Source organism: Phoca vitulina, unplaced genomic scaffold (genome assembly GCF_004348235.1).
Source record: "Phoca vitulina isolate PV1807 unplaced genomic scaffold, GSC_HSeal_1.0 scaffold10, whole genome shotgun sequence".
Taxonomy (NCBI): Eukaryota; Metazoa; Chordata; class Mammalia; order Carnivora; family Phocidae; genus Phoca; species Phoca vitulina.
In genome coordinates, this window is record NW_022589713.1 from 24,009,023 (window position 1) to 24,032,406 (window position 23,384).

Consider the following 23,384-nt stretch of genomic DNA (forward strand, 5'->3'; position numbering starts at 1 on the left):
GTACTATGTGGGCAGGATTACCATCTTCAACAAAAGTAGCTCTGATTTAATGTTTTTAATAATAGTGGGTTTTCTTGCAAGATTACCTTGAAGAATGCTTAAATGTTTACAAGCCATTGGCCAATGGACATTACAAATCAACCTCCAGGAGTGTTATTTACAAAGGTAAAGATAAGGTATTGCTACTTGCATTTGACACCTGGGCCAGAAACACTAAATGTGCTGCAAAGAACAAGGCAGGAGAGTGCCACGCAATAAAGAATTGTCCTGTCCATATTCTAATAGCTCCCCTGCTGAGAAACACTGGTTGAGATCATGTTTTAAAACCTGATTTTAGGGGCGCCTAGGTGGCTCAGTCATTAAGCGTCTGCCTTTGGCTCAGGTCATGATCCCAGGGTCCTGGGATCAAGCCCCACATCGGGCTCCCTGCTCCGCGGGAGGCCTACTTCTCCCTCTGCTACTCCTCTTGCTTGTGTTCCCTCTCTCACTGTGTCTCTCTCTGTCAAATAAAATCTTTAAAAAAATAAATAAATAAAAATAAAACCTGATTTTAGGGGCACCTGGCTGGCTCAGTCAGTGGAGGGGGTGACTCTTGATCTCAGGGTTGTAAGTTCAAGCCCCACATTGGGTGTAGAGATTACTTAAATAAATACATAAAATCCTAAAACCTGATTTTATTCCCAGCTGCTTAGGATAGTCACTATGTATGCAGAAGGTACCAGATAAAGGTTTGCTGAATGAATCTGTCATGGTATCATATTTGTAGTGAACTCATTTTAGCTAATGCCTTTTAAAAGGCAGAGTATGCTTAGAAAGTAGATGATTAAAACTAAAACTGTTTGATGCCATTAAGCAATAAAAAACCATTGCCAATTGAGGAGTATCAAACAATTCTCATCCTTAATGTTTACCTTATGCACTGTAAGGCTTGGCTGAATTACTGTGGTATAGTTGTCCCATTAAGGTTTGTAAGGCTATACGTATTCCTGTAATTAGGTACATTTTCCACCAAGGATTTTTTTTTTTTTTTTTAGAGAAACAGTGCATGGGACTGGGGAGGAGGGGCAGAGGGAGAGAGAGAAAATCTCAAGCAGGCTCCACACCCAGCACAGACTCAGGGCTCCATCTCACGACCCTGAAATCATGACCTGAACTGAAATCAAGAGTCAGATGCTTAACCGACTGAGCACCCAGGCACCCCACCAAGGAGTTAATCATTACAAATTTCACTGTCCATGGAAGAGATAAGCCTTTGGACAGCACTTCAACAATAGGCTTCAGGCTGCTCTAGGGTGGGAGAGGGAACTAATTTTCTCTTTGGGCCTTCATCTTTTGGGTCTAGACTCAGAGGTAATAAAATGTCTAGATGTGTGTTTCTAGATGAGGGAGACTAGGTTGGTACCCATCACCTGGGCAAAGAGTGAAAGACGGAAAAAAGCCTGTAACTCTGAGGAGATAACATATTTTGTAAATCAAATAGTTTAGCACCCCTATCCCGTTATCATTCCTTTTACTTCTCTTCTGCTACCCTCTAGCCTCTTGTGTATCTAAAAGTTCCAGGCTTGCCCTGGCTCTGCTACCCAGAGAAGGATAATTTATCTACACAACACTAAATCTTGGGAGTAGTTGTTCCCAGGCCACTAAGATAGCTACAGAAATTAAAATTCTCAAGGGGAAAGAATCTTGAGAGTAAGTTAAACTGAGCCTTTCCTTGTGGAAACTCTATTGCTCATCTTTGAGATGCGAGGTTTAATTAAGGAAGGCAAATGTTTCTTATAAAAAAAGATGGTCATCATCTATATAGCTCAGCTTCAATTACCAATTAACAAATAGGGTCTGAGCATCTTAAGTGGCTTCTACTGCACCACACAATTCACATATAATTCAGAATTTCAAGACAAGAACATGTAATGAAGTTTCAATGAATACAGATTTCAAATTACAAACAGCTGGGGAAAGGAGGGAAGACTATAAAAATAAAAGATCGTAAATTATTTTTTCAAAGAAAGCTTAGAATCTTTCAGTTAAGACATTAATACTAATGAAAATAACAACTGTAACTACCATTTACTGAATACTAAGCCACATATTATGCTAAACATTTACATAAGTTATCTCACAGGATCCTCAAAAAAAAAAAAGAAAAAAACAGAAACAAAAACCTATGACGTACATATTACTCTCCCCACTTTTTGTTTTAAATTTATTTGAGAGAGTGAGAGAGAGTGCGTGCGAGCACAAAAGGTGTGAGGGTCAGAGGGAGAAGCAGACTCCCCACTGAGCAGGGAGCCCCCCAGTCTCCCAGATCATGACCTGAGCCAAAGGCAGACGCTTAACAGCTAAGCCACCCAGGCGCCTCACTCTCCCCACTTTAAAAAGCTTTAAGTTGGGATTCAAGCTCAGGTCTCTTTGATAACAAAGCCTACACTCCTAATACCAGACTTCCTTCCAGAAGACTCATGTGAATTTGAAAATTAAGTGTAAAAACACTGCTTTCCTTCAAATGGTCATGCCTCTTTTTAAATGACTTTTTAAAAATACTACTTACCAATCTACTAAATCCTCCATAAAGTATACAAAACCCTCCTTGATAATCAGAGAGATCTACAAAGCCTTCAATATTTCTATAGTCATAGGAACAGAGGACTTTGTTGGTTGCAGGATTAATTTGGTCAAAGCCTCCAGGAGTTACTTCTAAAATGACAGGTTTTCTTGTATCACTCCAGTGATGTTTATAGCAGTTATATCTCTAGAGAGAGAAATAATACTACTTTTAGGTTCATATTTAAGCTTACCATGAAATAAAGTTACAGTTAATATATCAGTCACTGCTAAAACAACCAGAAATCTAAACAATGTTGTAAATATTTAGAGCTACTATCCAAATTGTTAAAAACATTAATTTTAGCTATTTGGAGGTTTGTATTTAAGTAAGAATGTTCACTCAAACTGAAGATACTATATGTTTTTTAAATTAACAAAGGTTTGGGTTACAATATTTTGTGAAACAATTTTGAGTCAGTCTTATGCAAATCTATAAAAAAAGAAAGAAAGAAAGTCCTAAAAGAAATGTTACTCTGAAAGTTTTATTGGGAATAAAGATTTCAACTTTTATTGATGGATTCTTTTAATTCAACTTACATATGGAAAAGAGGTAAGTCACATTTTGGGGAAGTTACAGTGTTCAGTTTAAACAATCTGAGCTGGTTCAGTATGTAATATAGATTTTCTTTCTACACACACAAAAATGCTGAAGCCTCAGTTGGACCTTAGGCTTTTCTAATCACAACAATGGAGAGTTATAAATTTGATTGCATTAGCAAGTAAAATTCCACTAAATAATAACATTCCTTTGTAAATTAAGGTATCTAGTATCAGAAATGATTAGAATGGTCAACATCATTTACTACCCAGTTTGTTTTATTCTTAAAAAGAAAAAAAAGGTTTAGGTGAGGCTGCTAACCAAACTGTTATGATACAAGAGAAAATAATTTAAAATAAAGACAAAATGAGGCAAGAGAAAAGTAACCAAGTGTCAGATGTGAAATGAATATCCCCATACCCACCCAAAAAGTCCACAAAGTTTTCTACCCAACAATATGAAGAGGAACACATGGTCAGTTACAGGACTCTTCAGGTAAAAGTAAATTGGTTGCTCAGGAGTACAACTATTTCTAATACTGAAATGAGAGAAATTCTCTCATAGGTATTCAGAAAAGTGAGTAAGGCATTAAATAATAAACGCCTCCACGACACCCCAACACTAAACCCAGCAATGAGCCTCAGTTTGGCTCAGGATCATATGACATCAAGTCCCCTCAGCATTACTGATCGATGGCATAATAATGCACATTATAGTTTCATAAAAGGAATTCTGGAGAAAGACAAAGGGCCTACATTCACCCAAGAATATATTTAGAACCTTGATTCTGAACTAAAGGTGCCACTTCTCTCCAGAAGAAGGGAAGCCACAAAAATGGTGGTGCTTTTCCAAACTATGCTTGCTTGCATGCTCCAACCCACTCTGCAGGATAGTCTCTATTCACCCCAGCTGATAATCAACTGTCATAATGAGATGTGCTGACGGAAACACATCATTATCCCTCAGGATTGTAGAAGCCAAAAGAAAGAGACTTAGAGATCTGATTTAGAGTACATCTAGGGACAACTGAAGACCTGAGGGTCAAATTCAATTTATGCAAGAGTATTCACCAGCAGAGCATTTGGGGGAGGAAGAGGTGCCATTTATTCCTGATTAAAACTAGACAGACTTTCAGGCAATCTTTTAGAGACACTGTTTCCACCTCAGTTTTGAAAAGTATTAAGTGGCTGAAGTTAACTGATATAAAGGGAAGCTTATAAACAAAATCCAAAAGTATGTTTTTGGAAGCAGTTGTTTTCCAAACAGATGAGGAATACGGAAAACTCAACTGCTAACATAAAGTAATTAAAATAAGCATACCAAATTACAATTTATAGAAATCTGACTGTGGCTCATGAGAACAAGAAACAAGCAGCTTGCCAACTGCCATTAATCTATTTTAAATGGCTCCTGAGCAGCCAGTCAGTTGCCTGACCTGAGATCTGTGAGGTTTCTGGGATGCTAAAACTAGCAGCAGAACATCCATAGAAAGGATGCGGGCTTAAAAAAACAGAGAAATGATGCTGCCAGCTTCTCAGAATTCAGCTCTTGCCTTTTACCAGAAGCCAGAGTTCTGAAGAGTGCTACCAGTTTAGGCATTATTCTGCCCCTGTCCCTGTTATAAAAGCAATACCTTCTCATGGAAAGAAATTTGGTATTTCAAGGGAGTGAAAAAAGCATAAACTCCCATCTCCCCTCGTCAGAAGTCTCTGATTTAGTTTAAATGCTATTGTAACATGACTAGAGAACGCCTGAGAAAGTTATGAAGATTCTAATAAGCACCCGTGACTTCCCCAAAGCTGCCAGTGCACCATGCAAAGCCTTACTAGCAGCCAGATCCAGTGCAAGAAAATATAAGACAGTTTTGATATACCCCAAACTTCTTAAAACCTTAATACTTCTGATATAGGAAAATCCTACACCAAAGAACTAGTGCATGTTCCAACAGGTATTATCCACAGTGTGATGCTTACTGTTGCTGTTTAGAATATTGAATAAAGAGCACCTGAATGGTTATAGCATCGGTTTTAATGTTCCATAGTTCTGCCCGAAAACTTTTTCTCCAACCATCAACATTAACAGTCATAAATCTAATTCCTCATGTTGGAGTCTGCTATTAAACTACATTCATCTCTCACACAGTGCCACAAAACATTAAATGATAATTCCTTTTTTCCCTTTAGCTTTGCCATAAAAGAAACACACAGATCACAAAATGATTTCTATAATAATGGGCAACATTAGAATAAAAACAGGTATTAATAAGGTCAAATACTTGCCCTTCCTGTGATTTTTCCTTCTGAGAAATCAGTTCTAAATCTCTGAAAGAGAAAACAATCACAGTTTATGACAACAGACTGGTAAGGAAGACTCATGGTTCAGTCCTTTCTATCTAAAACATGTAAAATCTCAACTTGATAACCTTGATATTAAATATTATTGATGTTATAGTTTAAGATTGTTCAATAAAAAATGTGTGGAACTTCACTGAAAAACAAGATAGATTAAACATACAACTGCTCTGCTCTGTATATGCGCTTAAAAAGTCTAAACGCTAATTAAATAGATTTTTCAGTTAGAGAAAGTGAAAGTTTCACAGAATCAAGTTAACAGTCAATAAGAAAAAATAAGCAGTGTGGGAAAAAAAGCTCAGAACATTAACATCTGTACTTTAATGTAACTGTTTCATTTAAAAAAAAAGAGAGAGAGAAATTTAGCTTATTAACATGTAACTGTTCTTACCAATGCTTCTGTAAGAAGTTCTGTTCTGTGCTCTGTAGAAAATTTTAAAGTTTCTGACTTTTTCCCACTGCCTTTACGAAATGTGAGGTTGAATTCTGTTCCTTGTCCTTTTCCAACGGGACTGATGCTGCAAATGTCTCCATAAGGCCACTAACAAAAAGAAAAATTCTTCCAACTGATGCTGTATTAAATACTATTTTTACTACTTTAATTTCACAATCACGGATTAAATGAGAAAAATCTTACAAAATAATACAGAGGCCTAGAAGATGTTATATCTTATAGTAATTCTGTAACAAATTCTTTTAAAGGTTTTCAGTTATCAGAGACAACAATAAAAATCCCACCTGTATTCCAATTTTAATGATTAATGACTAATCCAAAGCAATTAAAATACATAAAAGTGAAAAGAAGCGAGGAATAAAATTTTATAATTACCTACAGATCTGTTAAAACAGACAAAAAGGAATCTGTAAAACATGCCTAATTTAGAATTAAAAATAAGCTTGAAAATATTTAATTTTGTTTACTTATCCATATTCAAGTTGGTTTTGCCTTTATAAACAGTATTCCTACTTCTATGACAAGTATTTTCCAACCACTGCACTGTGACTTAATTTATGTATGCCTTTATTGCAGTTCCTATAGTCTTTAAAATTATAAAGAACTAATGCACCAATTTACATAAAAGAGATGGCTAAATCAAAAGCAATATATCGAAAAGTTATTATACTTAGAGCCTAGAAAAAAACATTTGTCACCACCCTCTTTTATTTACTTATTTTTGGTACTCGGCATGAAGTATTCTATAAGCGTATCGATCTCTTTCAAAGTTGACTTTTCTACCTAAAATACTGATTTCAGGCCAAGGAAATCATGGGTCATTACCTGGCTTTTAAAATTCAAATGGAGTTCAAAAAATGCCTAACAGCTTCTAACATGATTACCTGATTTGTTACTTCTAAGGTATTGGGATTATATGTAGTAATCGCATGGGTTCCAACTGAAAAGACACGCTTATACCTACAAAGAAAGACAAGTACTTAAATTTAGTCTTAAAGAAACATTTTATAATAAAATATATGATATTAACACAAAAGGAATATTTGAACAAATAGAAATGTATCAGTTGATTAATGCTAACTAAATATAGTTTAGTTTTATATTCTAAAGTGTTATTAAAACCTACCCACCACCACTCACTTTACTGTGAACTAGCGATCCGTAAGTAGAGAAGTAGGACCTATGCAAGCTTGAGTTGTTAGTATACATGAAGTTAAAATACTGCCTGAGGATGCCAAGATTCTAAATGGGAAAATTTTATTAAAAACAACGACACTACACACTAATTCTTTAAAAATATGTTTTCAACAAAACCATGATGCAAAGAAAGTAAAAGCTATGGCCTGCAACTGGTCAGTCACAGCAATATTCTGGAATCTTAATAATTTCTACTTAAGTAAGTACCTATTACATTTAAGTGTTGCAATTTTATAGAAGTAGGAAGCCTACACCACAACAGGCAAGTTTCACTTCTCACTTCACTTCATATCTAAGGAGAAAAATCACTTGGATATCAATAATCCTTTAGGAGAGGAATTCATAATGATAAAAATAGAACCTGAATCAGGAAAACTTAAAAATAAAGAATTAGTTCTTTAAAAATAAAATACATAAAACATCAGCTAGTCTAAGAAAACACAAAAACAAAATTAAGGATATATAAGAATTTATAATCATAGATACAGAAGAAATAATGATGTAACTCTACGCAGATAAATTTGAAGTTACAAATAAATCAATCCCTATATAGAAGAATTTAAGAAAGCTGCAAAGAATTACAACCTACAGAAGCACCACGGCTCAAACAAGAAGATGAACCTTAAAGGAACAGGTAAGTCCCAAGCTTCTTAATTTGTTCCAAGAAACAGACTAAGGACAGTTCCTCAATTCTTTTAGTGATAACCAAAATCTGGTAAGACAACACAAAAAGAAAAAAAGATACACAATCGACGAACCATGAGAGACGATGGACTCTGAAAAACAAACTGAGGGTTCTAGAGGGGAGGGGGGTGGAGGGATGCGTTAGCCTGGTGATGGGTATTAAGGAGGGCACGTTCTGCATGGAGCACTGGGTGTCATGCACAAACAATGAATCATGAACACTATATCTAAAACTAATGATGTAAAGTATGGGGATTAACATAACAATAAAAAAATTTTAAAAAAAAGATACACAATCTATTTTTTTAAATAAATATTAGCAATAAGAATCAAGTAGCTCGGGGCGCCTGGGTGGCTCAGTCGGTTAAGCTCTGCCTTCAGCTCAGGTCATGATCCCAGGGTCCTGGAATCAAGCCCCACATCAGGTTCCTTACTCAGTGGGATGTCTGCTGCTCCCTCTGCCTGCCGCTCCCCCTGACTGTACTCTCTCTGTCACATAAATGAAATCTTAAAAAAAAAAAAAAAAAAGAATCAAGTAGCTTATGAAAATAGTAGTACACCATGACCAAAGAAGGTTCATTTTAGGAAAACAGAGTTCAATATTAGAAAAATCTATTAATATAATTGGTCATATTTAATGAAGTATCTATTTGTATTTTAGTTAAGAGATTTTTAAATTACCAAAACTGGATGTTAAATACAATCAAATGCCTTTTTGATATCTACGGAAATCATGTTTTTCTGCTTTAAACTACTAATACTAAAAAGACATACATGCCTTAAACAAATAGCCATTATCAGACTTGAGGGTAACATACTAGAAGGATTTCCACTGAGATCAAGAGAGATCTTTCACAATTTAATTTTTCTATTTCCATTTTTTTCTAATTAGTGTATTACATAATAAAAACGATGAAGTTATCTCCATTTGGGAAAAAAAATGACAGATTTTATTAATCTTTACCATATAGTCATTAAAAAAGTACTGCCATATTACAAATATTTTTTTCACATGTCTAAAATGGAGTGGGAAATGATCAAAAGAATGAAACTACCTTCTTTTAACATAAAAACATTCATTTGCTGCTTTCTAAAGCCAGGTGAGGGTTGAGAGATTGGTGAAGTACATGAGGATTAACCTAAACAGCTAAAAAGTCTCAGAACTTCAGAGGCTTTATCAATTAACAGGGACAAATAAGATCTTGTTGAAGACTGCACAATGAAATCAAAAATCACAAATTCTAACTTTCAGAATCATCTGGAGAGTCAAACATGCCAATTTTTATAATCCTGAAATGAAACTACAGAATTTGTTTATTTTACTCTGGGAGCAAAAGTAGAAGAATTAAATGCCTGAAATGTTTCCAATGTCAACTAATGTCACATTCAAAGTCTTAAAAGATCTCAGCTAATAAGATATTCTTTTCAATTCTAAACTAATTTCCTCCACACAACTAAAGACCTTCTAACATCTTTCTCATGTAACTTTGTTGTCTAGATCAGTGCTGTGCAAAAGAACTTTCTGAAAAGATGGAAACGTTCTCTATCTACACTGTCTAATGAGGTAGCCATGAGCCACATGTAGCTACTGAGCACTTGAAATGTGGCTAATGCAAGTGAATTTTAAATTTTATTTATATTTAATTACTTTAAATTTAAAGTCACAGCTGGTTAGTGACTACCATAACTGGAGAGAGCACATTCTAGATCCTTCAGCAAAAGGATCCTGAAGTTAAGTGCCCATTAGGCCCAAAATACTGTCGTCAAGACTAGTAAACTCAGACCTATCTCTCAGACAAAATACTGGGCTCTACAGCCTCCCTAAGAAGAAAGCTATAATGAAATTCTTAAGAGAATTCTCTTCTATTCTCCTCTCTCCCCCTTGCATGAGAGCTCCCCTTACCTCTGTCCTCTAGAATGGCCGCTGCACTTTCTTTAAGTATAGAACAAATACTTCTAGGTCATTAAAAATTTACACCTTTACAAGCAGCCCTAAACCTTCAAAGATTACCTGTAAAACCTCCTTAGATACCAGATTTAGAGATTAAAATCTAAATGATCCCACATGTATGGTATGTTAGTCACAACACTTGCAAAGTTAACATTTTTTTTGTATCTTTTACTAAGTCACTGGTGTCCTAAGTCATAAAGAACAAAGATTCCCTAAGTTCAAGGGGGTACCATGTCTTCATTATCTTGAAATTCTAACTCCTCACACAGGACCCAGCACTGCATACAGCACATGCTCAGTGTTTGTCAAATAGCTAAATAGGTCAATCTATCCAATCATACATCAACATGCATTCAAATCTATGATCTGCTCATTTACTCTTGTTTTTAAAACAGAATATATGTCAGATAGCAACTAATTTCACACTAGTTTTTCAATCTTAACCAGTGTAACATCAGGAAATGACTAAGGTCTTATTTTTATGAAATACTCCCATTTTATTTGCTATCTGCAAAGAGAAAATGCCATTTATAAATTATAATTTGCTGTTCTTATGGGTTTGAGATAAATTTGCTGGCTAATTCCTTAAAATTATCATACTAAAAGTTCTTATAAAATATAGCTATATTAAAACCAAGTAACAAAAGGAACAAAGACTAAAGTAAACAAAATGTATGAGAAACTTATGACAGATGATGCCATCTATATAATATGAAGAAATGTAAAGGCAAACACCTTTTCCCCCAACTGAGAAATTAATAATCATTATTGACTTTACTTATTGCACTTTTTTCCATTTTACTCAGGAACTAAAGTCACACAAATCATTAAATGCCTATAGGGAATAAGGGATTTTCTTCCATCAAGTTTTCATAACTCACAGATTTATTCTAATATGACAGCTTAATAAATAATATAATTTACATTACCCATGAACTCTAATGTTATTTAGAATCAGGAAACTAAAGCTATTTAAATAAAAAAACATATTTGGGTCACCTTTTCTAATGGGGCATTTTACTCCCATAACAATTGGTAAAGATAAGAACAAGTAAAAAGGTGCTAATGATATTGCTGACAGAGATAAGAAAGATCATCTGAAACAAAAGCTGGGGATGTAATCTTGTTTTGAATATGACAGGTGATGTTCAGATTTTTTAACAAACTTACATTAACTTACATTAAAATGAACACTCCTGTATTATTCTAATTCCTGCAGATAAAAATATGTTATGCCATACTTTTTTTTTTTTTTAAAGTAGGCTCCACACCCAGCATGACCAGTGCAGGGCTTGAAAAGAAAGTAATGTTGAATGTTCTCTATTTTGAGAGTTGAATGGTAATGAAATTTTGTGCAGAAGAATATTGTGATGGTGGTATTTTTGGAGCATCTATTGACACTATTGTACATGTCTAATTAATACATGCTAGTTAAGAGTATTCAAGTCTGGAATTAACTTTCAAACGATGACTGACAAGTATCATATCTCTTAACTACTCTAAAGTTCATTTCAGATGTCTGAATTAGTTAATAATAAATAAAATGTTGGGAGGGGCACCTGGGTGGCCAGACTCTTGATATCAGCTCGGGTCATGATCTCAGGGTTGTGAAATCTAGCCCGAATCAGACTCCACACTGGGTGTTGAGTCTGCTTAAGATTCTCTCTCTCCCTCTCCCCCCCACCTCCCTCTCTCTCTCGCAACTCTCTCAAAACAGAGAAAATTCAACATTACTTTCTTTATGTAAAGTACAGAAAAAGCTTATGTTTACTATAAAATAATGGTTCTCAAATTTCTTGAGGTCATAAAACCTTTGTGTATTACTTTTAAAGTTAAGAACCTCCCATCCAAGTACTAACCAGGCTCAACCCTGCTTAGGTCCCGAGATCAGATGAGATCAGGCACATTTAGGGTGGCATGGCTGTAGACTTAAAGTTAAGAACCTCAATCCTTTCAGTAGATAAGTCTATGCAGTGGGCCTCAAATAAGCCAAAAAGATCTAATCAGAGTTGGAAGACAAGCTTTTATGTTACCTAGCCTAGTCCCCATAACATATAGTTTGAACCTTTATAGTACCCTGGGCAAAGGTGGCTAGTTTTAATTTTCATTACTGGTGCAAGGGAACTAACTAACTTTCCTTAAGAGTAATTCTTTTTTTTTTTTTTTTTCCAGTACTGCAGATACTAACCATTGTTCCTTAGAATTATATTCTTACCCACAAATTTCACCTGCTGGTTCAAGTTCTGTCTTTCAGCTTCTCATAGGATATAATAATTTTTCTGCCAACCAGATTTTCACTTTGAATCCTCTTTCCTAAGCTGAACACCCTAGTTCCTCCTTCGATCATTTTAAAATAAGTTTTGGCTACCAATTTCTAAGAAGCTGTTAGGATTCTCATAGAACCTAGGGTTTTTCTGTTTACTATTAAAAGCTTCACAATCCAGTTACTTGAATTAGAATTTTAGTCCACCAAATAATGAAACTAAGGATGACTGCAGTACAAGATTTCTCAGAGTTAGGGATCAATGGTAAGCAATGCTGAAGGAGGCACTACAGCTTACTAGTTTAGCCCACCAGCTCTGGAGTCACTACCTGGGTTCGAAGACTATCTGGACTATTCACTTTCTATGTATCCTCTGATAATTTGCTTAACCTCTCTAAGCTTCAGTTTCTCCAACTGAAAGATGTGGATAGTATATATATCTATTTCATAATCTGAGGATTAAAAGAAATAATCCATGTAAAGTATTTGTCACTTGCTATTTATAATCAATAAATGTTAGCTATTCTTATTGCTATTAGTCTGCTGAGTAACGGGGGGAGGGGTTCAAAACTCCAGTAGAGTAACTGAATTAATTATAATTAGTACCATTATGCTTCCAGTAACCATAATTGCTAATTCCATACCTAACACATAGAACAAAATAACGGGCAAAGTGATCATTCCTATGCCTATGATAGCAGGATACTCTGATTCTGGTCAAACTCCACTTGAAAGATGAGTTTCACCTGAGATGACTCACATCAGAAGTTGTACTCCTCAGAAAAGAGGAAGAAGGAATGTATAGCACATACTCTCTCTGCAATTATCTATCCCAATAACTCAGTAAGAAAATGTCCCGTTTCTTTCAGGGGAACTAAAGCACATCCCATGAAATGGAAGGGCTTAAATTTCATGATGCAAGGTCCGTATTTTTCCCAGCTCAAATAGAGCTGTTTTTAAAAATATTTTTAATTTTTAGAGCAGTTTTAGGTTCACAGCAAGATTATGCCAAAGGTACAGAGACTTCCCAAATACTTCCTGTCCCCACCCATGCACAGCCTCCCTTATTATCAAATACTCCACCCACCACAGTGGTACATACATTTGTTTAATTGCTGAACCTATACTGACACATCATTTTCAACCCAAGTCCAGTTTACATTAGGGTTCACTTCTGGTGTTGTACATTCTATGGGTCTGGACAAATGTATAAAGGCATGTATCCACCATTACAGTATCATACAGAGTAAGTTTCACTGCCCTAAAAATCCTTTGTGCTCCACCTTTCATCCCTCCCTCCTCCTTAAACCTTGGCAGCTACTCATCTTTTTACTGTCTCCAAAGTTCTGCCTATTCTGCAATGTCATGTAGTTGGAATTATACAATATGCAACCTTTTCAGACTGGCTTCTGTCAGTAATATGCATTTAAGTTTCTTTCATGTCTTTCCTAGCTTGATGGTTGATTTCATTTTGGCACTGAGTAATACTCATCATCTGCATGTACTACAGTTTATCTGTCCATTCACTTACTGACGGACATCCTGGTTGTTTCCAAGTTTTGGTGATTATAAATAAAGGTGCTATAAACATGTGTGTGCAGGTTTTTGTGTGGATGTAATTTTCAACTCTTTTGGGTAAATACTATGGAGTGTGATTGCTGGATCATATGGTAAGAGGATGTTGAGTTTTGTAAGAAACCACCAAACGGTCTTCCAAAGTGGCTATACCATTTTGCATTCCCACCAGCAACGGATGAGAGTTCCCTTTGCTCCACATCCTTGTCAGCATTTGGCGCTGTCAGTGTTCTGGATTTTGGCCAATCCAATAAATGTGAGTAGTATCCCGACATTTGCATTTCCCTGATGACTGATGATGTGAAGCATCTTTTCATATGTTTGTCATCTGTACTTCTACTTTGATGAGATCTCTGTTAAAGTCTTCGGCTCATTTTTTAATTGGGTTGTTGGTTTTCTTATTGTTGAGTTTTAAGGGTTCTTTGTATACTTTCAATAGTCCTTCATCAAATGTCTTTTACAAATATTTTCTCCCAGCTTGTTTTTACAGTCTCTTGACAGTGTCTTTTGCAGAGAAATTTTTAATTTTAATGAAGTCCAGCCGATCAATTCATTTTTTCATGGGTCACATCTTTGGTGTTGTATATAAAAAGTCATCACCAAACCCAAGAGTCATCTAGGTTTTCTCCCATGTTATCTTTTTTCTTTTTTTTTTTTTTTTTAAGATTTTATTTATTTATTTGAGAGAGAGAGAATGAGAGACAGCACGAGAGGGAGGAGGGTCAGAGGGAGAAGCAGACTCCCTGCTGAGCAGGGAGCCCGATGTGGGACTCGATCCTGGGACTCCAGGATCATGACCTGAGCCGAAGGCAGTCGCTTAACCAACTGAGCCACCCAGGCGCCCTCCCATGTTATCTTTAAGACTTCTGTGTTTCACGTTTAGGTCAGTGACCCATTTTGAGTTAACTTTTGTGAAAAGTGTAAAGTCTGTGCCTAGATTCTTTTTTTTTTTTTTTTTTGCATGTGCATGTCCAGATGAAAAGACTATTTTTGCTCCTGGAGCTTGCTTTTAATACAACACTGTGTGTAAATACAAAATTCCTAAAAAGCAAATGCATTATTATTTGCACTTCTGGATGAAAAATGTTCAAATCCCAGATTGCCTGATAATAAGCACAAAGAATTATATAAAGAAAACACAAAAACAGTTCAATATGCACTCATCTGAGGTTCAGAGGCTGGCAGGGGCAAGAGCTAGATCAATAAAGCAAGGGAAAAAACCCTCAGGATTTCTAGGATTATCAGAGTTGGTGACATTTGTAAATTCCAGATGGCTAAAGAGAGGAGTATCTCTTCTTTTGCAGGATTCTATTTCTACACATAAGAAAGGTATCAGAAATTTGCCAGCTTCACTTTCAGTTGACTTTCCTCTCAATTTCCTGTATCTAGTCACTACACAGACTGTATATGAATGTCATAAGCATCTGCCATTTAATTCCACAGACTGATTACCATATATCCATCCCAACGTATTAAAATCTAGTGCAGACACTAAAGTGCTACTCTTAAATTCAGAGTATTTGCTACAATTAATGTATGCAAATACCAAAGTGATCCACAGGTAGATTTTATTTGTAATTTCCACCCAGAAAAAACTAAAAACCTACATTTTGAAAATCACCCTAAAGTTTCCCAAAGTGAATCTGCACTTCTGCTTTAACTGAAATATATGCATTCTCCTTCCTATTAGAAATGGCTTGCTTAGGCCAAAAAGGAAACTTTGCTCTTCCATGAAAGAAAAGTGCTTTTTACTCCTGAAATCTATTCCCCCTTCCTGTTCCTTCCGAGCAAACATATAGTTATGTACTTTGCAAGCGGGAAAATGACAAGCATAGGAGAAAAGGCTACTTTGCCAGCTAAGGAAACTACACTAACCGTGAATAGACCTGAATCATTAAGAGTATGGAGTAGTGGCTGCAAAATGAGACACATGAAAACTATTACAAAGGTAATATGAAATAGGTCACATGAATATCCTCAACAGAAATATGTAAAAGAGGTTATTTTTAATTTAGAACATATCTAAATATATAGACATGTTTAATTTAGACATATATTTTTAACTTAGAAATACATAGAAAGAAAAATATTTACTCATCTTTGCTGCCACTATCAATGTCATTTTTCTGAATGTTGGGCCTGGGTTAGCAGTATGTATATAGGCATGAAGTCACTTAAAACTGAGGCCCTAAATCCCCAAAATCACATGTAGAATTTGTTGTAAATAGACTTATTTCTAGAGAAAGGATTCAATTAACAACTCTGAAACAATACAGAATTTTTAATGTTAGCCATTTGTTTTTTTGCATTAAGACCGATGAGGAATGCTTTAAAGTTAGATTAGAATTGGCCACATAAAATAGGTAAGTATAATAAAAATTTGAGTGCCACATAATAATTTACATGATTAATGAAATAACTATCACACTCTGGAAATGCAAGATCTTTCAAGAAGGTAAAAGCTTCAAGGTGTGTACATTAAAAACAAAATACTGTTGAAAGAAAATTTAAAAGATGTAAATAAATGGAAAGACATCCCACTTTCATGGATCAAGTCTCAATATTGTTATGGTGGCAATACTCCATTTGATCCACACATTTAATAAATTCCCTATCAAAATCCCAGCAGCCTTTTTTGTAAAATTGACTACCTGACTCTAAAATTCATACGGAAATGCAAGAGACCCAGAATAGCCCAATCTTGAAAACGAACAAAGTTGGAACCTCAAACTTCCTAGTTTTAAAACAGTACAAAGCTACAGTAATCAAGACAGTACAGCTCTGGCATAAGGTCAGGTATATAGATCAATGGGACAAAATTGGCAGTTCAGAAATAAACCTTTACATTTATGGCCTACTATTTTTGACAAGAGTGCCAAAACAATTCAACGGCGAAAGAATCATCTTTTCAACAAATGATGCTGGGACAACTGGATATCCGCATGCAAAAAGAATGAAGTTCCATCCCTATTTCACACTACAATAAAAATTAACCCAAAATCGAAGCTATAAAATTCTTAAAATATAGGAGTAAATCTTTGAGACCTTGGATTAGGTAATGGCTTCTTAGATATGACACCAAAACCACAAATCACAAAAGAAAAACAAACTGGATTTCATCAAAATCAAAAATCTTGTGCTTCAGGAGATAACCATCAAGAAAGTGAAAAGACAACCCACAAAATAGCAGAAAATATCTGCAAATCATGTATCTGATAAGCAACTTATATTCAGAATATATAATGAACTCCTACAACAACAATAAAAGGACAAATAACCCAAATAAAAAATGGATAAATTATTTGAATAGACATTTTGTGAAAAATATACAAATGGCCAACAAACACACAAAAAGATATTCAACATCTTAGTCATCAGGGAAATGCAAATTAAAACCACAACAAGGGGTGCCTGGGTGGCTCAGTCAGTTAAGCATCTGACTGTTAGTTTCAGCTCAGCTCATGATCTCATGGGGTTGTGCGCTGAGCCCCGCCTCAGGCTCTGCACTCAGCAGGGAGTCTGCTTGAAGATGCTCTCCTTCTGTCCCTCCCTCCACTTGTGCACATATGTGCCCACTCTCTCTCAAAAGAGATAAATAAATCTTTAAAAAAATAATAAAAATAAAATGACAGAGATACCACTTTACATCCATTAGGGTAGCTAAAATAAGAGAAGAGACAATGACAAGTGTTGGTAAGGATGTGGAGAAAGTGGATTCCTTATACCCTGATAGTAGGATTGCAAAATGCTTTAGCCACTTGGAAAAGCTTGGCTATTCCTCAAAATGTTAACCATGTAACTCTATATAACTCCATACAACATCAATTCCACTCCTAGATATGTACTCAAGAGAACTGGAAATACACATTCACCCATAAGGTTACACATAGACATTTACAGCAGCATTATTCATAATAGTAAAAAAGTGGAAACAATACCAATCAGTATTACCAATCAAACAATACCAACAACGGTCCATCAGCTGATGAGTGGATAAACAAAATGTGGTAAATTCATACAACAGAATATTACTTGGCATTAAAAAGACATGAAATGCACAAGCTACAATAGGATGAACCTTGAAAACGTTATGCTAAGTGAAAGAAGACAATCATGCATCTGACTCTGTTTTGGCTCAGGTCATGATCTCAGGGTCATTGGGATGGAGCCCCATGTTGGACTCTGCACTCAGCAGAGTCTGTTTAAGATTCTCTTTGCTTAAGATTGCTCCTCCCTCGGGCGCCTGGGTGGCTCAGTTGGTTAAGCCACTGCCTTCGGCTCAGGTCATGGTCCTGGAGTCCCAGGATCAAGTCCCGCATCGGGCTCCCTGCTCAGCAGGGAGTCTGCTTCTCCCTCTGACCCTCCCCCTCTCATGTGCTCTCTCTCTCATTCTCTCTCTCAAATAAATAAATAAAATCTTTAAAAAAAAAAAAAAAAAGATTGCTCCTCCCTCTGTGTTCGTGTGCACGCGCGCTACCTCGCTCAAAATAAACAAATCTAAAAAAAAAGCTAATCTTGTGACAGAAAGTAGATTAGTGGCTGCCAGATGCTGAGAAGATAGGAAAAAAGGGAAGTAATTGCTAATATTATTAGAGAAGATTTTGGGGAAGGTGATGAAAGGGCTCCAAAAATGGTTAGTGTCCACTACTCTATTGAATATATTAAAAACCACTAATGGTACACTTTAAAAAGGTGAATTTTATGTTATGAAAATTTTATCTTAATAAAGATGTTATAAAACAAAACAAAAAAGTTTCAAGGTGTCAATGATGGAGGCAAGGAATTGTACTGAGAGCAAATAAACAGTTCTGCTCCAAATTACTACAGAAGGTAAAGAAAGAGGATTGTCTTAAGTCTTAGTCACAACTTTCCTAGAACATCAAAAAAAAACTTCTCCAGATATCACAATTACTGACAAGCTCACAAAACAAAGTGTTCAGTAAGCTTATTCTTTAGAATTATTGTTTCACTATGCTATACTTGTATTAAAAATAGAAGTTAGAGTATGATGATCAGAGCAACCTACCACTTGAGGAAAAAATAAAAATAATTTCAATACACAATCTTTTTTAAGGCTGATTCAAAGAACTAAAGAGACTCACACTACCCTGGGTATGTTAATTTTCTAACTTTGCTCAATGAAATTAAATGAAGAAAAAATTTCAAGAGAAATATTCTACAACTATAACAGTTATGCTCCCTAATTTAGGAGCTCGTACACTCTATCTTTCAAAATTATAGTCAGTTTGCTAACACAAACCAGAAACACTACAGAATTCAGATGTTGCACCATTCTAAGAAGTTACTACACTATTACCTAAAAGATGAAAAGTTCAGAAAAAGATCCAAAGTTACTGGCTTTGTGTATGTGGCATGGTTTATCTGAGGCCTGATTTGGAATAATGTGGTCACCTATTTGTCGAAGTGTGGGACACTCATTTTACTTATTACTACTTAAAAGGATTAGACAGGAAACTTTTTTTTGGTAATGATCAACAGGTGCCATCCACTGAATACTCAATGTATTTAAGGCATGATTTTAAAACCTTCACATGCTCCATGTCACTTCATTTAGTCCTCACAGCAATCTGAGGGGTAGGAATTATCACCGGTTTTACAAAAAGGAAACAGAAGCATCAACATCTTGGTCTGACCAGGCAGCCTACTAAAAAATGTCACTTCCTCTCCCAAGGAAAAAATCAGAGCAAACCCAATTTTTTTAAATTCATTATAGGACTAAAGAAAGATTATAAAAACACTATTAGCATATTTCTCTGACAGGCAAATCGACACAAAAATGTAGCCATCACACACAGGTTAGTCTCTGGGCAATAAAGCTATGGAATTAATACTCTGCCACTACTACATAATCCGATCATTAACTGACAACATCGAAGAAGGTAGACAGATGGTCTGTTTTCCTTTTGTTACTTTTAATTATTACCAACTCTTACCTAACACAGACAGAAAACCAGAAATGTCAAAAGAAAAAAAGAACAATAATTTATTCCAAGTGTAGGATTTGCATTTAAAATATGCACATATGCTTTTCAGAAGAGAAGGGCTAAATGGCAAAAGTGAGCTGTGTGGTACTACTCAAGATATTGAAAATTATGTTTAAAATGATACTTCACAGAGGCACAGAAAAATAAAACCAACAGAAATACTTACTTTCCCCTCCATGAATGTTTTGTTGTGTAGAAACATGCCAAATCCTTGTTCTCCCTAATTATGTTCATTTTGTGCTGAAACCTAAAAGATAAAAATATGGCTGAATTTAGTACAGTTATCCTTCGAGTTTTTCCTGAATCTCCCATACCATACTTTCAGAGCTTGCCATGTAGTACTGATTTTAAGGCACAGATTCTTCTACAAGACCACAGGTTTTAAGGAACAGGCACTGGTCTGTTCACGTCTCTCTCACATACTTTAGCACACCATATTGTGATTGCTCCCCTCCACTACACTGGGTTTCTTGAGGACAAGAATTGCCCTCAACATCCCAAGAGTAAAGAATCTAATAAAAAATGTTCATGTAAATGAATCTTTAAATCTCACATTACCAAACAATGCCCTTGCACAATATAGGCACCTAAAAATGTTTGCCAAGTATCAAATCAATTCCAAAAGGTTTCTGAGTTACTAAGAGCCAGCTGTTCTATTGTCACTGTCACTTTAAGGAGACCCACTGTAAATACAATTTAACTTAAAAATAACAATATTTTCATTACAAAAGTAATGCATGTCCACAGTAAAAAATCTAAAATGCTCATAATGCAAATCCTAGCATCTAAAGATAATCATTCTAGCCTCCCTTCTTCTATTTAGAATAGGCTTTTTAAATTTTTATTTAATTTTATTTTATTTATTTATTTGAGAGAGAGCACAAGCAGGGGGAGAGGCAGAGGGAGCAGCAGACTCCCTGCTGAGCAGGGAGCCCGACATGGGGCTCAATCCCAGGACCCTGGGATCATGACCTGAGCTGAAGGCAGATGCTTAACCAACTGAGCCACCCAGGTGCCCCTAGAATAGGCTTTTTTAAAACAAAATTGAGAGGGGCGCCTGGGTGGCTCAGTCATTAGGCATCTGCCTTCGGCTCAGGTCATGATCCCAGGGTGCTGGGATCGAGCCCCACATCGGACTCCCTGCTTAGCGGGAAGCCTGCTTCTCCCTCTCCCACTCCCCCTGCTTGTGTTCCCTCTCTTGCTGTGTCTCTCTCTGTCAAATACATAAATAGTTTCTTTCAGGGCTGGTTAAAAAATAAATAAATAAAATAAAAATAAAACAAAATTGAGATTGTCAATTGTACTGCTTAAGCCCATTTTCACACAATTTTAACCTTCTTCTACAGAACCTTCTATGGAATTAAATATTCTTTTAAAAAGTGATTTTTTAAGGCTATATGGTATTCCATTAGATGAATATACTAGAACAATGCTACTTATAGTGTAATCACAAGCATCAAGCTAAGTACAGAAATTGACAGTAAGTGTTTAGAAACCTAAAACGTTTGGTGAGTGAACTCTTCTGGCTGAAGAGTACATAGACCAAACAGTTCAGGACTCTAAACTTGTGTGATGGATCACATGGTAATAGCTTCCTACCAGCTTCATGCAGAGGGACCATGTTGTCATATTTTAAAATTAGTCTACTGACTGTAACCCAGAAGTGTATGAAATCCAGAACCCACTTAACTTCATGAAAAAAATTTAAATTTAGCTAACTGTACAGGATAAATTATTGGAACTATTTACTAAGGAAAAGACTGATAAATTTTGAAAATACTACATAATTTGCTTCATACTGCATAAAAGTTAAAATGAATATGGTCATTTATTTCTTCTTGTGTGACTTGACCATCTCTCCCTGCCCTTAATTAGAAATGTACTTTTAAAAATACTGGATACATACCAAGTGTTAATGCACACTAAATAGCTAGAATTATGGTTCCAAACATATTATGGTTCACACTGGTCTAATTTTTTTTTATTCAGCATTCTTTTAATAACTTGAATAAAACTAATTTCATTCAAAAAAAACACTTCTGTAACAGCTTTTTAAGATACAATTCACACACCATAGAATTCACCCTTTTTAGGTGTACAATTCAGGGGTTTTTAGTATATTCAGAGTTCTACAACCAATGTTGTTTTTAGAACATTTTTATGCCCCCAAAAAGAAACCCTGTTAGCAGTCACTCCTCATTCCCACTCACTCCCAGCACCTGGCAACCACTTATCTACTTTCTGTCACTATGGATTTGCCTATTTTAGACATCTCATATAAATGAGTCATAAATAATGTGGTCTCTGTGACTGCCTTCTTTCACTTAGCATGACATTATCAAAGTTCATCCACACTCTGGCATGGATTAGTTTCCTTCTATTGTATAGATATACCACATTCTGTTTATTTATCAGTTAATGGACATTTGTGTTGTTTCTACTTTCTTGCTATTATGAATCATGCTGCTATATACATTTGTAGGAACATGTTTTTATTTATCTTGAGTATATATACCTGCACAGCAAAAACATTTTTTAAAAGACACTGCTATTTTGAAATTGCTTTCTTCATTCTTACTACTTGTTTTTGTATTAGCAAAGTGGCAAAGGCCTCTATACTCTATGTAGAACACTCTTCCCCTAGATACCTACATGGCTCACATGTCCTTCAAATCTGTATTCAAATGTCACTTTTATAATGAGGCCTACCCTAACTATCCTGTTATAAGTTGTAATCACTCTCCTCATTCTACACCTTCAATTCCCTCTGACTCCTGCTCATTTTTCCTCTATGGCACCTTTCACTTTCTAATGTGCAATTTCTTATCCATCTAATCCTGCTACCATATCCAGAGAGAAGCATTTCTGCCTATTAAGCTCATTAACATGTGTGTGTGTGTGTGTGTGTGTGTGTGTACCCAGAGCCTACAAGAGTTCCTGACACAAAACAGGTGCTCAGTAAGTATTTGAGTGAATGAATGAAATGCAGCAACCCCACGGGAAATTCTGATGTCCACTTTAAACTTCATGTTCTAACAAGTACTCATAAATAAGGTTTTGTCAAATCATCTGGAAAAGCATCAACTCATGCTCTGAGGAATAAGAGAACCACAAGTAACAGCAAGGTTAGGGAAATCTTAGAAAGGAAATTACAGTCAACTGACATCTTACTACTAGGTATGTATGGAGACAGCTAAATATAGTCCTGACGGTTGGTGCATTTTGTTTTTTTCCTGGATTGTGTATCTGAGATGAAACAGGCAGCCAACTAAGACTTATTAAAACCAGCAAACATTTTTCCTGCCTTCTAAATCATTTGCAGTAAATGATGCTGCTGAAAAGAAACTTAGGTAGGATCTCTGAAAATATGCCAAAATAGTGAAAAATACAGGTCTACAGATGTTATCTTTCCCTTATATACTACGACTGAAGACTGGAATAAGGGAATAAGAAAGGAGGACAGAAAAGGTGATGGCCGATACTGAAGAGTGGAGTTTGGATTGCTAGTCCATAACTTAAGATATCTGAATGACAGACTCTGTACCAAGGCCTATCTTAGAAAACTGACAAAAAATGTACTTGAGTGAAGAGTGACTGGTATCATTAAGGGACTTTAAATTTAAAATGGAAGTGAGGGAAAAATAATAGAGACTTTAAAATGATAGCCCCAAAGAACTTAGAGCATGACCCGGGGGGAATCCTAAAGATGACTTCATAGGTATCACTGATTTAGGGGAATACGTAACCCAAACAGATCTTTTA

At 35.7% G+C, this 23,384-nt stretch overlaps 1 protein-coding gene across 5 annotated transcripts in view; it reads right to left on the reverse strand.

The window, feature by feature from the left end:
• DNAJC13 (DnaJ heat shock protein family (Hsp40) member C13) overlaps positions 1-23,384 on the reverse strand; it is a 122,391-nt gene that overhangs the window by 82,679 nt on the left and 16,328 nt on the right. For 4 of the 5 annotated variants that reach the window (XR_004300090.1, XM_032408699.1, XM_032408702.1 and 1 more), the window contains exons 2-6: positions 19,789-19,869; positions 6,832-6,907; positions 5,885-6,034; positions 5,422-5,463; positions 2,549-2,749 (exon numbers count right to left, since the gene is read on the reverse strand). Coding sequence is in view for 4 of the 5 variants with exons in the window: in XM_032408699.1 (XP_032264590.1) it covers positions 2,549-2,749; positions 5,422-5,463; positions 5,885-6,034; positions 6,832-6,907; positions 19,789-19,856 (537 nt within the window). In the remaining variant the exon portion in view is untranslated. Of the gene's footprint in view, positions 1-2,548; positions 2,750-5,421; positions 5,464-5,884; positions 6,035-6,831; positions 6,908-19,788; positions 19,870-23,384 lie in introns of those variants that run through there. The other variant, XM_032408701.1, reaches the window with a different exon arrangement.